The sequence below is a fragment of the Mesoplodon bidens genome (genome assembly GCF_964165515.1).
Source record: "Mesoplodon bidens genome assembly, chromosome: 8".
Taxonomy (NCBI): domain Eukaryota; kingdom Metazoa; phylum Chordata; class Mammalia; order Artiodactyla; family Ziphiidae; genus Mesoplodon; species Mesoplodon bidens.
Genome location: NC_138165.1, coordinates 40,232,756 through 40,249,181, shown reverse-complemented (window position 1 = coordinate 40,249,181; position 16,426 = coordinate 40,232,756). Strand labels below are relative to the sequence as shown.

At 40.2% G+C, this 16,426-nt stretch overlaps 1 protein-coding gene across 2 annotated transcripts in view; it reads right to left on the bottom strand.

Moving 5' to 3' along the window:
• Positions 1–7,682: 7,682 nt before the first annotated feature.
• The window catches only part of ACVR1 (activin A receptor type 1), a 127,448-nt gene continuing 118,704 nt past the window's right edge, over positions 7,683–16,426 (bottom strand). For both annotated transcript variants that reach the window (XM_081243012.1, XM_081243011.1), the window contains exons 9-10: positions 9,665–9,795; positions 7,683–8,914 (exon numbers count right to left, since the gene is read on the bottom strand). In XM_081243012.1, the coding sequence (XP_081099138.1) occupies positions 8,780–8,914; positions 9,665–9,795 (266 nt within the window). In that variant the 3' untranslated portion in view covers positions 7,683–8,779. The remainder of the gene's footprint in view (positions 8,915–9,664; positions 9,796–16,426) is intronic.

Below are 16,426 nucleotides of genomic sequence, written 5' to 3'. Positions count from 1 at the left end.
TTCTACTAACTTTGGGTTTTGTTTGTTTTTCTCTCTCTAGTTGCTTTAGTTGTAAGATTGAGTTGTTTGAGATTTTTCTTCTTTTTTAAGGTAAGCTTGTATCATTATAAATTTCCCTCTTAGAACTGCTTTCGCTGCATCCCATAGGTTTTGGATCATCGTGTTTTCATTTTCACTTGCCTCTAGGTATATTTTTTTTAATTTCCTCTTTGATTTCTTTAGTGATCCATTGGTTGTTTAGTAGAATATTGTTTAGCCTCCACATGTTTGCGTTTTTGCAGTTATTTTCTTGTAGTTGATTTCTAATCTCATAGTATTATAGCTGGAAAAGATGCTTGACGTGATTTGAATTTTCTTAAATTTACCAAGGCTTTCTTTGTAGCCTGGCCTTTGATCTATCCTGGAGAATGTTCCATGGGCACTTAAGAATGCATATTCTGCTGCTTTAGGATGGAATGCTCTATAGATATCAATTAAGTCCATCTGGTCTAATATGTTACTTAAGGCCTGTGTTTCCTTATTGATTTTCTGTCTGGATGATCTGCCCATTGATGTAAGTAGGTTGTTAAAGTCCCCCACCATTATTGTGTTACTGTCAACTTCTCCTTTTACATCTGTTAACATTTGCCTTATAAATTGAGGTGCTCCTGTGTTGAGGCATATATTGATATATTTATAATTGTTGTGTCTTCTTCTTGGATTGATCCCTTGATCATTATATAGTGTCCTTCTTTGTCTCTTATAACAGTCTTTATGTTAAAGTCTATTTTGTCTGATATGAGTATTGCTACACCAAGTTTCTTCTGAGTTCCATTTTCCATTTCAGTCTGTATATGTCCCTAGATCTGAAGTGGGTCTCTTGAGACAGCATATGTGTCTTATTTCTGTATCAATTCAGCCAGTCTATGTCTTTTGGTTGGTGCATTTAATCCATTTACATTTAAGATAATTATCAATATGTATGTTTTTATTGCCATTTTGTTAATTGTTTTGGATCTGATTTGTAGATCTTTTTTCTTCCCTTCCTCTTTTGTTCTCTTGTGATTTGATAACTATTTTCAGTGTTGTATTCGAATTCCTTTTTCTTTTTTTGTTTATATCTATTATAGATTTTTGGTTTGCAGTTACAATGAGGTTTTGATATAGCAGTCTATATAAATACATGATTGTTTTAAGTTGCTGATCTCTTAATTTCAAATGCATTTCAAATATCCTGCATTTGTATTCTCCTCTTCTCACGATTACTGGTTTTGATATATTTGTGGATGATTTCCCACCTTTACTATATGTCTTTAATGGTGAGCTTTTCCATTATGTAATTTTCTTGTTTCTAGTTGTGGCCTTTTCTTTTCCACCTAGAGAAGGTCCTCTAACATTTGTTATAAAGCTGGTTTGGTGGTGCTGAATTCTTTTAACTTTTGCTTGTCTATAAAGCTTTTGATTTCTCCACTGAATCTGAACGACAGTCTTGCTGGGTAGAGTATTCTTGGTTGTAGGTTGTTTCTTCTCATCACTTTAAATATATTGTGCCATTCCCTTCTGGCCTGCAGTTTCTGCTGAAAACTCAGCTGATAACCTTATGGGGATTCCCTTGTATATTATTTGTTGCTTTTCCCTTGTTGCTTTTAATATTTTCTATTTTTCTTTAGTTTTTGTCAGTTTGATTAATATGTGTCTCAGTGTGTTCCTCCTTGGGTTAATCCTGCCTGGGACTCTGCTCTTCCTGGACCTGGGTGACTGTTTCTTTTCCCATGTTAGTAACGTTTTCAGCTATTATCTCGTCAAATATTTTCTCAGGCGCTCTCTCTTCTCCTTCTCAGGTCCCTATAATGCGAATGTTGGTGTGTTTAATGTTGTCCCAGAGGTCTCTTAAACTGTTTTCATTTTTCATTCTTTTTTCTTTATTCTGTTCCGTGGTATTGATTTCTCCCATTCTGTCTTCCAGCTCACTTATCTGTTCTTCTGACTCGTTTATTCTGCTACTATTGATTCCTTCTGGTGTATTTTTCATTTCAGTTATTGTATTCTTCAACTCTGTTTGGTTCTTTATATTTTCTAAATCTTTGTTAAAACTTTCTTGTAACTTCTCACACTGTGCATCCATTCTTTTTCCAAGATCCTGGATCATCTTTATGATCATTACTCCAAAGTTTTTCTCTGGTAGATTGCCTATCTCCACTTCACTTAGCTGTTCTTCTGGGGTTTTATCTTGTTCCTTTGTTTCGAACATATTCCTCTCCCATCTCATTTTGTCTAAATTTCTGTGTTTGTGGACTCAGTTCCACAGACTGCTCGACTGTAGTATTCTTGCTTCTGGGTCTGCCCCCTGGTGGGTGAGGTTGGTCTAAAGGCTTGTGCAGGCTTCCTGGTGGGAGGGGCCAGTGCCTGCCCACTGGTGGGCAGGGCTGTGTCAAGGGGTGTGTCTAGAGGTGGCCATGGGCTCAGGAAGTTTTCAGGCAGCCTGTCTGCTGATGGGTGGGACAGTGTTCCCACCCTCTTGGTTGTTTGGCTTGAGGCATCCCAGCACTGGAGCCTACAGGCTGTTGGGTAGGGCCAGGTCTTGGTGCTGATGACCCAAGCAGGATGTCTGCCTCCTCGAGAGTCCACATAGCTGAGCACTCCCCCAAATCTCCACCACCAGTGTCCATGTCCCCAGGAAGAGCCACAGCCACACCTTCGCTTCCCCTCTAAGACCAGCATGTAGGTCCAGCTAAGGCTCCTATGAAGTCACTGCCTTTGCCCTGGGTCCCAGTATGGGTGAGACCTTGTGTGTACCCTCCTAGAGTGGAGTCTCCAGTTCCCTCAGTCCTGTGGAGCTCCTGCAATCAAGCCCTGCTGGCATTCAAAGCCAAATACTTTGGGGGCTCCTCCCCCCAGTGCCAGACCCCATGCTGGGGAGCCTGACATGGGGCTCAGAACTTTCACTCCTGTGGGAGAACTTCTGTGATATAATTATTCTCCAGTTTGTGGATCGCTCATCCAGGGGGTATGGGATTTGATTACAATGCAAGTTCACCCCTCCTACTGTTTTGTGGTTTCTTCTTTACATCCTTGGATGTAGAATATCTTTTTTGGCAGGTTCCAGTCTTTTTTATCAATGGCTGTTCAGCAGTTAGTTGTGTTTCTGGTGTGCTCAAGAGAGGAGGTGAGCCCAAGGTCCTTCTACTTTGCCATCTTTTTCACCATCTGTTTATTTCAGCGTTCTGATGTTGGGTGCATGTATATTTGGTTGTTGTATCTTCTTGATGTATTGTCACTTTTATCATTATATAATGATCTTTGTTTCTTGTTACCACTTTTGGCTTAAAGTGTGTTTTGTCTGACATAAGTATGGCTGCTTGCTTTCTTCTGGTTTCCATTTACATGAACTATCTTCTTCCATCCCTTCATTTTGAGCCTTTGTGTGTCTTCAGGGCTGAAATGAGTCTCCTTAGGCAGCATATTGTTGGGTCTTGTTTCTTTTTTATCCACCCAGCCACTCTCTGCCTTTCAACTGGTGAATTCAGTCCATTTTCCTTTAGAGTGATTATGTAAGGACTTATCATTTGCCTTCTGGTTGTTTACTATCTCCCGTTTTTTTTCCTCTGCTTCGGTATACCTTAGCAAATTGGTGGTTGTCACTGGTGATTTGCTCAGTCTCCACCCCCCCTTTTTTTTTTTAATGTTTTATGACTCTATAATAGATTTTTGCTTTGTGGTTAACAGAAACAGAAAAGATCTTATAGACAAAAGTCCTTTTTATTCTGATAGCAACTTATCTTTGTTCACCTATAGAGGTTCCACTCTTTTATTCCTGCCCTATTATATTTTTGATGTCACAATTTACCTTTTTATGCCACAAATTCATTAATGTTATAGTAGCTATAGTTATTTTCTGTTTTACATAAACTTCATACTATAATTAAGTGGTTAACAAACCATTCTAATGTAAAGTTACAGTTTTCTCATTCTAATTTTCACCTTTACCAGAGTATTTATGTACTTCTATATGTTTTTGTGTGACTAACTGGCATCTTTTCATTTCAGCTTGAAGAACTCTTTTAGCATTTCTTGCAAGGCAAGTCTATTTATGAACTCCCTCAGTTTTCATTTGGGAAAGTCTTTATTTCTCCTTATAACTGAAGGATAGCTTTGCTGTATATTTTTGGTTGGCAGTTTTTATCCTTCAACACTGAATATGTCATTCCTCTCTCTTCTGGCCTGTAGAGTTTATGCTGAGAAATCCACTGATAGCTTAATTGGGGGTTCCTTTGTAGGTTACTTTTTTCCCCTGGTTGCTTTTAAGATTTTTTTTTTAATTAAATGATGCTTTTACATCTTTATGTGCTCCATTCTTTTTAATTGCCTTATTATTCTTTCTTTTTTTTTTAAATTGGGGTATAGTTTTTTACAATGTTGTGTTTGTTTCTACTGTACAGCAAAGTGGAGTTCTCTGTGCTATACAGCAGGTTATTAGTTATCTATTTTATACATATTAATGTATATATATCAATCCCAATCTCCCCATTCATCCCACCCCCCCCACCCTAAGATTCTTTATCATTTATTTTTGACAGTTTCATTAGACTGTGTCTTGGAGACAGTCTTTTTGCACTGGGATAAGAGGGTGTTTTATTAGCTTCATGGACCTGTATGTCCAATTCCTTCCCCAAGTTTGGGAAGGTCTCAGCTATTATTTCTTTAAATAAACTCTCTACCCCCTTCCCTCTCTCTTCTCTTTCAAATACAGTTAATCTTGTATTTGCTTTTCTGATAGAATCTGATAGCTCTCAGAGTTTCTTCACTTTCTAAAAATCTTAGTTCTCTCTGAATCATTTCTAAACTCCTATCCTTCAAGTCACTTATTCCTTCTTCCATCATATCTATTACTTATGCTTGCTAATGCATTCTTCATCTCATTCACTGAATTCTTCTGCTACAGAATTTGATTCTTTTAAAAAACTTCAGTCTCTTTGATAAAGAACTTATGGTCATTAAATTCATTCCTGAGTTCATTTATAGCATGTTGAATTTCTTCATAATAACTATTTTGCATTCTTTATGAGTCAGATCACAATATTCCATGCCTTTGAGTTCAGTTGCTGTAGAATTACCGTTTTCTTTTGGTGATACCATATTTGCTTGATTTTTCATAGTGTGTGAGGTTATGCACCTCTCCTTTTGCTTTTGAAATTGCAAACACTTTTCTTAGTGAAGGATTTGTTTACTTTGGCTGTTACAGGTCAGCAGGCTGGCATTTAAAAATCTTCTTTTGTGTTCCAGAAGATGATGCTATAGCTCAAGTTTTTGATTTTTTCTTACCAGGGTTAGTTCTCAAGCCTGCACTCAGGAGTACACAAAAAAAGCTGGGAAGTGTGGGCTTAGCACTTGGGGCTTTGGGGGGTGCCCATGACCTGACAGGGAAATCCACAAGTGGGATACTCTCAGAGATCCATGAGTGGACCTCTAAATGAAATCCCAAAGCAGACAGCAGGAAACACATTATTTCAATGCCCTTTGACATTCTTGTCTGCTTCCTTCCCCTTCCTCTCCTACCTTCCAGTCACAGAAATCCCTCCCCAGAAATGCAAGTGCTGCTGGAGACAAACAGGTACCTCCAGCTACTACCCATGTAGCCAGCCAGTCACTCACCACTTGTGCTTTCCACCTCCTCTGGCAAAGAGGTAGACACTGACCCCAACAAGAGTGTAGAGCACTGCAGTGTCACCCTGGGGGAAACAGGTGCCTCAGTGGGTTCCTTTCTCTCCTCTGCCTTCAAACTCATCTCTATCCAGCTCTGACGGTGTCCTGGGATCTCCCATCAGGTTGGCTGGACCTCCACAAATTCTCCATCTCCCATGAGCATCCACTCAGTTTTGTACTCTCCAGGTTCCCCTTTTCCTGATCATGGCAAGTGGGGGTGGTGCAGGCTCACTGACTTCTCTTGTATCCACAGCCCCCTCTGAGGTCCTCTCCACCTACTTTCAGATGCAGAGGAGCATAGTAATGACCTGCTGTCCTGGTATAATGTGCAGAGGCACTTTTGTTCAGTTACAGATGTGTAATTAGTTATACACCAAAGAGGAGAGAAAAAAGGAACAACTCATGCTGCCATGGTCCTGACATCACTCCAGAGAAGTCTGTGTTCTGCTTCTGGATCTAGGTGCTGCTTCCATGGGTACAACCAATGTATAAAAATTTATAAGGGACTTCCCTGGTGGTGCAGTGGTTAAGAATCTGCCTGCCAATGCAGGGGACATGGGTTCAAGCCCTGGTCCAGGAAGATCCCACATGCCGTGGAGCAACTAAGCCCGTGAGCCACAACTACTGAGCCTGCGCACCACAACAACTACAGAAGCCTGCACGCATAGAGCCCATGCTCTGCAGCAAGAGAAGCCACCGCAATGAGAAGCCCTCGCACCACAATGAAGAGTAGCCCCTGCTACCCGCAACTAGAGAAAGCCCGTGCGCAGCAACGAAGACCCAATGTAGCCATAAATAAATAAATAAATAAATTTATAAAAAGATTTTTTTTATAAAATGTATCAAGCTGTACAATTTTATATATGTATATAATACTTCAACAAACTTTAAATGTGACTCCACTCCACTTCTGGTGGGTATATAGCCAAAATAATTGAAAGGAAGGACAAAGAGATATCTATACACCCAAGTTCATGGCAGCATTACTCACAATAGCCAAAAGGGGGAAGCAACCCAAGTGTCCATCGACAGATGAATGGATAAACAGAATGTTGTATACACATACAGTGGAATATTATCAACTATAAAAAGGAAGTAAATTCTGATATATGCTATAACAAAGATGAACCTTGAGGACATTATGCTAAGTGAAATAAGACAGTCTCACAAGAGGACAAATATGAGTGATTCCACTCCTATGAGGTACTTAGAGTAGACAAACTAAAAGAAGGACTAGAATGATGGTTGCCAGGGATTGAAAATAGTGAGAAATGAAGAGCTATTGTTTGATAGAGTTTCAGTTTTGCAAGATGAAAAGAGTTCTGTGGATGGATGGTGGTGATGGCAGCATAACAGTGTGAATGTATTAATACCACTGAACTGTATACCTAAAAATGGTTAAGATGCTAAAATTTATGTGTATTTTACCACAATTTTTTAAAAGTTAAATGTGACTTTAATATATACCCTAATATGTGTTAGTAATACATACTAATGAAGTTATTAACTTGACCTCTGATGAAAATTCCAGAACTTTAACACCTCTACTCTTATTGAGCTACTCGAAACTCTACATTTTCAATCCCGTTGAACACTTCAAGAAGTGGAAAAAGCCAACAGTGGACTCTCCCAAAGCAGCCAGGTGAGATGCATAAGACCCCTTTCCTCTCACACAGGACCTTATACTAAACAAAATGCTTTGACCTCCTTCCCTCCACTTATACTAACAAATCCCTTGTGAAGGAGGCAGCTCGGACAAGTCTGTTACCCTCACTTCAAAGCTGGGGAAACTGAACAGGAAAAAAATGAAATCACAGCACCACCACCCCCAAAAAAACCCCCAAAATCTAAATTTTCTGATACCAAATTCAAACTGGAAGGCATCCCCCTAGAACCCTCAGGCTCATTAATAGACTTAAAAAGCAAATTCGACTTACAAGTTAATTTTGTGCTTCTATTGTTCCCACAAGAAAATGCTTTATAATATGTAGATCTTTTTTACATGTTGAAAAAATTCACTTTGACTTGAAAACATTTTATTTAATTTATACAAATAACTACTAAATACAAAAAGTAGATTAAAACAAAATAGTTATTTTTTTCTGGCAGAGTTTAAATGCACATAATGGATAATTCTGAAGAAAATGCATTTTCCCCACAGCGTTCAGGACTAAAATTCTACTGAAATCTTTGCTTCTAAATCAGTAATATATTCGGTGGTGTCACATGGGTAATGGCTAAATACGTTCTGCATATGAACTGAAAAAAAAGTTACAGTCTACACACATAAATGTGAAGCACTTAAAATGTGAATTTAACGGATAATAAAATGTCCATTTCAGAGTATAGTGTTAAAAACATTTCAGTAATAAAATCATAAGACCACATAAAAATAAGCTTTAACATATGCATGAAGCAGTTTTGTAAAAACTGCTACTGCACAAGTAATAAATAATTTGCAAAGTTGTGTATAAACAATTCCTAATGTTCAGCGTCATTGTAAACATCAGCACATGTGTAAAATGCAGCAAAGTCTGACATTATATTTTGTTTTGCCAAATTGAATTCCTATTATCCAAAGACAGACCAGTGGAGTACGGAGCCAATGTTTCCACAAGTTGGGTCTTTAAAATTAAGAGTAACAGTGCAAGTAAGGAATGCAAAGAATTCCTAGTGCAATAAAGAAGAGAAGCACAGGCAATATTGCTGATTAAAAATTCACCACCTCCTTGAGTTTCCCGTGGGGAGTGTCTAGGAGACCTGTGAAGATATGCAAAGCCACTGTCTTAATGCCCAGATCTCTTTTAGGATTTCTCTGTGTTCCTCCAGTTCCCTACCTTTGCAACAGTGTCTGTCCAACATGAGTCTCTGCAGCGTGAACAGTTTGTGAAATGCCCAGTTCACAGTCATTGAGCGAGGTTAGGGTGGTTTTGGTGTCTCCCCAGCACACGGCCGGGTAAGATGTCGGCCTTGTCAAAGCAGTCATTTGGGGAGGGAAACAGATGGATTCTGTTCTGACAACCAGTCAGGCCAGCATTAGGTCCCAGCTGGACAACGACGACAACGTCAGACCTTCCTTCTTGACACCATGAAAATGTCAACAGTCAGTTTTCAATTTGTCTAGGGAATTATCAATTTTGGTCAAAGTCTTTTTGATACGCAGGGCTGTGAGTCTGGCAGATGGATTTTGATACCAGCATTCTTTCATCAGCTTGGCCAGGGAGGTTAATGTCTGAGGAGAGAAAGAACCAACACCACAGTGAAAAAGTAACTGGGCAGATGTTACGTCCACTGTTTTGCAGGGCTCTGCAGGTCTTGTGATGTTCAAGTGATGTTATTACCATTTTCCTTACACAAATAATCAAGGCCTTAGCCACTGATAAAGAAACCACTCTTGAGTTTCTTAAACTCTGCCCTTTGGACTCCTAATGCTACCAATTGACTATCAAGTCAGTTACACAGACCAGTGTGGTTGATGGTTTGATGGTTTTATGGTGCTAACAGCCGTAACACTAACCCAGAGTTAAAACTGAAATATGCAAATCGGGTCATTTCTCAATGCCTTAGATTTGCTACTTAACAGCAGCAATAAGGATTGTCAGCATTAAACTGCCTATGTTTGGAAGAGATGCAGAGATAGAAAAGAGGTTAAAAAGCATCACTCAGGTCTCTTGGTTTACATGTGAAACTGCAGTCCTAGGGCCAGTGGCATAGTAATGCATGTCCCAATTCCTGGAGCTAATCAAGGGTAAAAAAATCTTGTGAATGTTGTCATTCATTAGCAAGATCTATCAGAAATGGCTCTTTCAAGAATGAGACCATTTTGTGAACCTGCTCAACTAGGTCTAAAGCTCTTCTACATAAAATAGGGAGAGAAAGAAACAGGGCAGATCACTCAAGAACTCTACCAGCTGAAAAATCAAGAGAATGCAAACAGCAAACAGCTAAGTATAGCTCTAAAACCAAGAAAACATTGTCTTACCGGGTCTGAGAACCATCTGTTGGGTATGTTGGGCCTCTGTTGGTCTACACAGACCACCTTCCTCATATCTTCAAAACTTGGGTCATTGGGAACCACATCATAGAACGGTGGCTTGTAATCCTCCACAATACCTATACACATGGACAAGAATTGTGTTGGGTTAGCAAAAGAGTAGAGGTTCCCAGGGTTGTACTGATGGTTGTCGCAGGTTACAACGTTGACAGAAAAAGTACTGATCACCTTCCTCAAACTTCAGGGTGATTCTGAAAGCTACAGGTAGGTCTTAAAATAAGTGGAAAACAAAGCAATAAATAGAAGCCCTGCAGAGAACTGGAGGAACAATAATTGTTAGAAGAAAACATGACTACCTCTCCTGTAATTATAACAAAACGCTCCAAGAGTGCATACAAACAGCTCTGCAGTGCCCAACAGGGCACAAGAGACAGAACAAGAGTCCCTTCAGTGATTAAAAAGGACAAAATACCTAAAGACGGTACATGAATCTACTGTTTTCAAACCATAAACTGAAATAAAAAGTTGGCCACAACTAGAGCTGGAGGCAAACAAACAATCCAAGACCATCACCAAAATACCCCTTTTTTATGATCAGGGGAAAATGCATTGCTATAAAATAATCCCTCCAACTGGGAGGATGCAAGTAATGTAATATGAAATGCTATTTCCTCACTCATTCATTCTGTATGTTCTGAGTACCCTCTATCATTCACAGCTGTTTGATGGCTATTAATTCCTCTCAGATCAAAGGCACAAAATAAAATGCAGACGACAGTCTTTTGGAAAGGCAGGAGAATGGCTGAAAAGAATGAACTTTTCCCTTACTCCCAAGCAAATGTGAATGTCGCTTATTTCAGCTGCTGCCCCTGCATGGTTTCCAATGCCTTAGAAACCATTTTTCCCAGCAAAATTACATCAGTTCCTTACCTTTCACAAAGAAAGTAGTTCCACAAAGAGAAAAATTTAAAGCAATAATTTAGAATTAGAAAGTTGATTCTTTTCCTTTATAGAAATGAGACCCAGAAAATCCCTTATTTTTCTCTCATCATCAAAGGCCTCAACAATGAGGACAGTGGATTAGTTTACTGCCCTCTTTCCTTCCTCCATGTAACTTTCTTCTGTTCCTAAATACCTACCAGAGTGATCGTTGGCGCAGGTGGAAGGAGGCTGTTTTAATAATTTTTAAGTTTTTCTAGCTCCTATAAGCTACCTGAAAAGCTTCAATTGCCTTTTCATTTATCAAAGAAATTAACAGTGAGAAGTTGTTCTCACAAATCCCACATAAAGACAAACCATTTATGAAAAAGATTAGTCATGATAAGGGACATCTGTTAAATACTACAGTTTTGTTAAACTACATAGATTCAAGAGTTTATTTTAAAAATGGAATGTAGTCCAAATTTAAAAATTCTAGTTGATATTAAGACTAACTTACCCACATGGCTTGACTGTGTTTGTAATGTGTATTAGTCAATGGATTAAAACCTTTCCTGACAAATGGTAAACAGTTCAGATTGGGCATAAACTGCTGCTTTCAGAAGTCTTGAGATACCTCATCTCAGAGACCTTACCTACTTCTCTTGTAAGGACCCCAGGAAGCATTCAACAATATTTTAATTCTTTTCAGTACATGTATTACTAGGAGACATCACATAAAATACAGCTGGACACAGACCTGCAAGATAATTTATACCTTTATAAGGGCCACATGAACTTATAAGAAACAGTAGGATTGTGCCTGTCACCACCTCTCAGCTTTTCTGAAGGAGAATATATTTAATAGCCTGGTTTCAGTCTTTAAAAATCTAGCATAACAGCCAGCTATTTGAAGTAATTTGCCTGGCTAGCTTGGGAAGGGTTATGGGAACATCATTTTTTCTATAAATGCAAAAGAAAAAAAGCATGGCTGGATTTTTAAAACATAGGATCTGGGGATACTCAACAATAAAATTCACTATACAAAGATGAAGTTTTCCCTTGGGTTTATATTTCCCATATTTTAATCTTATTAAATACTGCTGTGTTTTAACAAAAGGAATCAAGTTTAAAAAGACCATTTAATTGATCATGCCTGGAACTTAGTCATGCCTTTTTTGTCAACCATTGGTCAAATTGTTGACTGTTTCCATCTGATGTTGGTCATGCTTTCCCAGCATAAAATAAACCTGGTATTAAACTCCAGCAGTTATATGGAACACCCTCTAGTCAAGGAAAGCAATTATTTCAATCAATATAAAGTACATTACATACCAACCATGTGTGGAACACCATTCTAAATGTTGAGGATGATAAAAGTATAAGACCTACTCTCAGTTTTCAAGGAACTCAAAGTCTAGTGGAAGATGAGAACAAGTCCCTCTCTTTTCTCCTTAGATAATGGAAATCTTGTTTAAAAAAAAAAACCTCAAAAATGTCTTTCACCCCTTTGTATACTTTATATCTTGAAAGGCAAAGATAGATTGGAAATTCTCACTAAGTTTTACTTGCGAGTTCCTAAATTGGCTCAAAAACCATTTTGGTCCCTTAAACTGTGTGAGCCAGAGGTTGTCCTTGGCACTAGGGATATAAAAATAAAGATGTGATGTTGGTGATGAGAATAATGGGAAAGGAAGACACGAAAAAAATTACAAAGTAGGACCAGGGAGAAGAGGTGAGGGGGAGGGCGTGGTGCTCAGTGGGTTTCAGAGAACTAAACACCTGTGTGGTTTAAGTACCAGATATAAACCAGGTGCCATGGAAGCACAAGTAAGCTTTCTGGGAGCTAGGGCCTGGCTGAACATAGAAAGATGAGTTTTCAAGAAAGAGGAGAGGATGGGACAAGAATACACCAAGGAGAGGGGGCAATCCAGGCTGGGGCCCAGTGATATGGGACAAAGACAAGGGGTTACAAATGATCCTCCTGTGTTGGAGAGGAGGAGGGAAATTCCCTGTAGCTGAAATCAGTGCACACGGTGGTGGGGAGCGTGAGCAGTCAGGGCCAGACTGTGAAATTACCTGTGTTGCCAAGGTAGGAAGTTACTTACAACTGTTCCTCACTCTGCCAGAGAAGACGTGGACTCTCAGTCCTTTTACAACAGCACCCAACGAGCAACTGCCAAATCGTGAGCCAGCGAACAGAACAGCGTGAATTCAGGAAAAGCGACTAAAAATACAAAGTACTTCGAGTGCCAAAGGAGTGGTACAAGCAACAGCGGATCCAGGAATGCAGTGGAAGAGGAGCTCTTAAACAGTGGTCAAGGAAGGGCGAACCGTGCCAGGCCTCGCTTTTCCACTCGAAGGGCCACGGAAAGAATCGGAGAAACTATTCATAACCTCCTCCCCACAGCTTTGGGCATGTGTATCTGATTTATACAATTTTTTTTTCCTGGACATGTGTCTAACGGAGAGTTTTCTCTTCTCTGGGGCAAATATATCTACCAACAATATCCCTATCATTAATTTGCTGCATGGTTCTGAGTAAACCCCTTAATTGCCAGGCCTTAGTTCCAACACCTTGAGAGTACACATCACAAAGCAAATGTGCAGATTAATAAGAACAACCTAGAAACCTTCAAACCCCATGAAACGTCAGAGGGGTTTTTCTAAAAATGCAAGTTTCTGGAAACAAGGCCTTCCTCATGACCTTCCCTACCCAAACCAATAGCTTTTGGCTCTCAAAGCTTTGGGGATTTCTCAATTGCAGATAAGGGACTGTGGACTTGGCTATCATTTGAATAATCTGAAGGTGAGGCAAAGACAGATCCAGGGGATGTCAGAATCATGCAGATCACAGCCTTCCTTTCCTTCAGAAAAAGAAGCTGAGGACCACCCAGGGAAAACGTACTTGTCCAAGTTCACAGCTAGCTAATGACAAACATTAACCTGAATCCAATTCCGTTTGTATTCTAGAATTCTTCCCAACAAGCCCAAAATGGGATAATGCATTAATCTCGTCACAAGGGCCTGCTCACTTCATGTCCGTGGTCTCTCTTCACTGCACCGCAGCTTGGGTGGACACCCAGGTAACAGGCAAGGGGGGCAGGATCCCCAGCATCCGCATCCCTGCAGAGAGCTCCCGTTAACAGTGAACTCCTACAAGAACCATGAAACCCTTCAGAGATTGGAACATTACGACTAAAGCCATTTTACAGAGAATGAGAGTGGTTCATGTTGGGCTTCTGATAGGACTCTAAGTTAATACAGTGTTTCCTTCAGGGGTGGCCTGTGAGAAAATTAGATATGGTTCCAGGACAAAACTTTTTTGTCTTATTAAATAACTCCATATGTATTATTAACGTTACCTTCCATTTAATGCCATGGGATAACTGGTTTTCCCACTTCCAGTAGTGACATTAATTTCCTTTTAAAAAGAAATGTTTGAAAAAGTTAGCTATTTAAATGATTAAGAAAATAATGGCACAAGGGGCATTTAGATATGAAAAGAAATCATAAAGGTAGTCTGTGTATGAGAGAATCTTGGGAAACACTGTTTTCAGAGAGGCATTTTTTTCCTGGTAGGAAGAGGATTCAAAAAGGTATATCAACTATTTGTGTCACTTTGCTTAACATTCCTCACAGAAGGATTTCAAACACAGTTTTCAAGCCATGGCCCACATCAAAAAACGGATGGAGCTGCTCACAGCAGAGGGGACAACAGCCCAGGGGGTTCTGGTCACCCTTGGTGCTGCCTTGCTGCTGGAGGTTTCAGAGAACCAGCACCTCATGCACTCCTGTAACCAACCAGGTGCACTAGCTGGGAAGCTCCGCCTCTCCCCAAGGCAGGTACTCCTTTCAGAAACAGGAACAGAGCTGTCCTGCCAGCTCTGTTCCCTGCTAAGTAAAGTATCTGTGTGGCAGTGATGACCTCATCCTGCTCTCCCCACTACAATTCATGGGCATATGGAACCATGCACATTATTCAAATCAAGACTAAATGCATTATCTGAAATCTGTTAAAAGTAATTTCTGTTACTGGGATTCTCAGCAATATGGCATAGCCAAAATAAATGGTTCACAGATTGCTTCATAGTCAGGCCCTACTAAAAATATTTATTAACCTGACAGTTGTCAGAAGAAACGTCAAAGGGCCTAGGTCAAAGGGCCGAGGAGAGATGCACAGCCATGCTCTGAGTTAAGCTTTGACAAGACGCCTTACATCTCACGCACCCTCAGACCTAGAGGGAGAAGCTCCAGAAGACTTCCAAGCGTTTGCTATCTGTAGAGGTCTCATGAGAAGAAGAATGTATCATTCACTGGATGCTGTTACAAGGTTGACACCACAGATACTTGTCTTGGTGGAGACACCTGCTGTTAAAGATGTGTCAAGGAAAAGAGACCAGTAAGCAGTGAACAATACCCAGAAAAGTTCTGCTGCCTTCTGGTTATTTTGTCGTGAGGTCAGTTGACTGCCCTCCTTTGGTCTAGATCTTTAAATCAGGGACACGAAATTCCAGGAATCAGTGAGAGAAAAATCCCACCTCCATATTCCCGCCCCCAACCACTCACCTAAAGGCTCAAACGAAATAAAACAAACCTGAAAGAAATTGCTTGAATGAATATTAAAAATTTTCCCTAATATGAGTCTTCCCTTTGTTCAAACCTTAATATACACTAAGGTAGTGAAATAAAATTGTGAAACACATTGGATATTAAGTTGCTGAAGAAAATCAGAGTTGTCATGGTTTCCATATACAAGCCCATTGTGCTCAGGAACTTGAGGCACACGCCATTCCTTAGCAAGCCCACGGGCTCATTAGAAGAGGTTTTCCGAAGTATGTGTGCCAAACATAAGCTTATTCTAACAAGTATTTCCTAGTCCCCACCCCATTAAGAGATACAGCTCAGCCAGCAGGGTTTTTTCAATGAGATACAAGTGCTTTTGATGCATTTCAACACTGGATTCCATCACAAAATGGAATAACCAAAGCCAGTCACAGTGAAACAGAAGTATGTCCACATAGCCCTCCTGTGGGCAGCGAAGAGGAAACACGTGAAGGGTATAACAGAGGCTCATGCTGCCTGGATGATGCCACAGTCAAAGATGTGCTACAGGAGGGACAATGAAGATCATCTTAGTTAGCTTTTAAATCCATGGGCAGATGACCACAGTATTAGAGCAAGACAACTCTGGCGTTTCTGCATCCAGGGATCCAAACAAGGTGTGACACCGAAGGCTGAGGTTCCAGAGAGAGGACTTCTAATCTCAAGAGGGAACTGCTGCAGGATGCTTGGATGGGGCTATTGGAAGTTTTTGATCAGACCAAAGCTAAATGGCACACGCGAAGAGCTGTGATGCACCCATTTATCTGTGGGATCCACGTGTCAATTTCTGTCTGCACACCACACCGAACCCAGGTAACCAGAAACCAGTGTGTCTGCAGAACTATAAAAGGAAGAAAGGAAGAACACTGCCAGAGAAGTAGCAAAAATCTAGAAAGAAAGGCCAAGGCCTAGCTACAAGACTCAAAGGAGAAAGGGACCCCTCTTCAGCTTGGGAGAGAGAGGAAGCTTCACCTGATGCATAAGAACACAAATCAGGAAATCCTGCTCAGATGGGCTGTGTCAGCATTCCAGGGATAGTCTTTATTTCCTGGCCTGGGTGAGACCGATATATGCCATTTTAACCTGAGATCCCAAGAGTACGGTCACTGACCTAGCAGCACAGCATCAACTGGGGCCCTGCTAGAAAGGGAGATCCTGGGTCCAACCCTAGACCTACTAAATCAGAAACTTGGGGACGGTTCAGTACTCTGTGTTTCTAGGTGATTC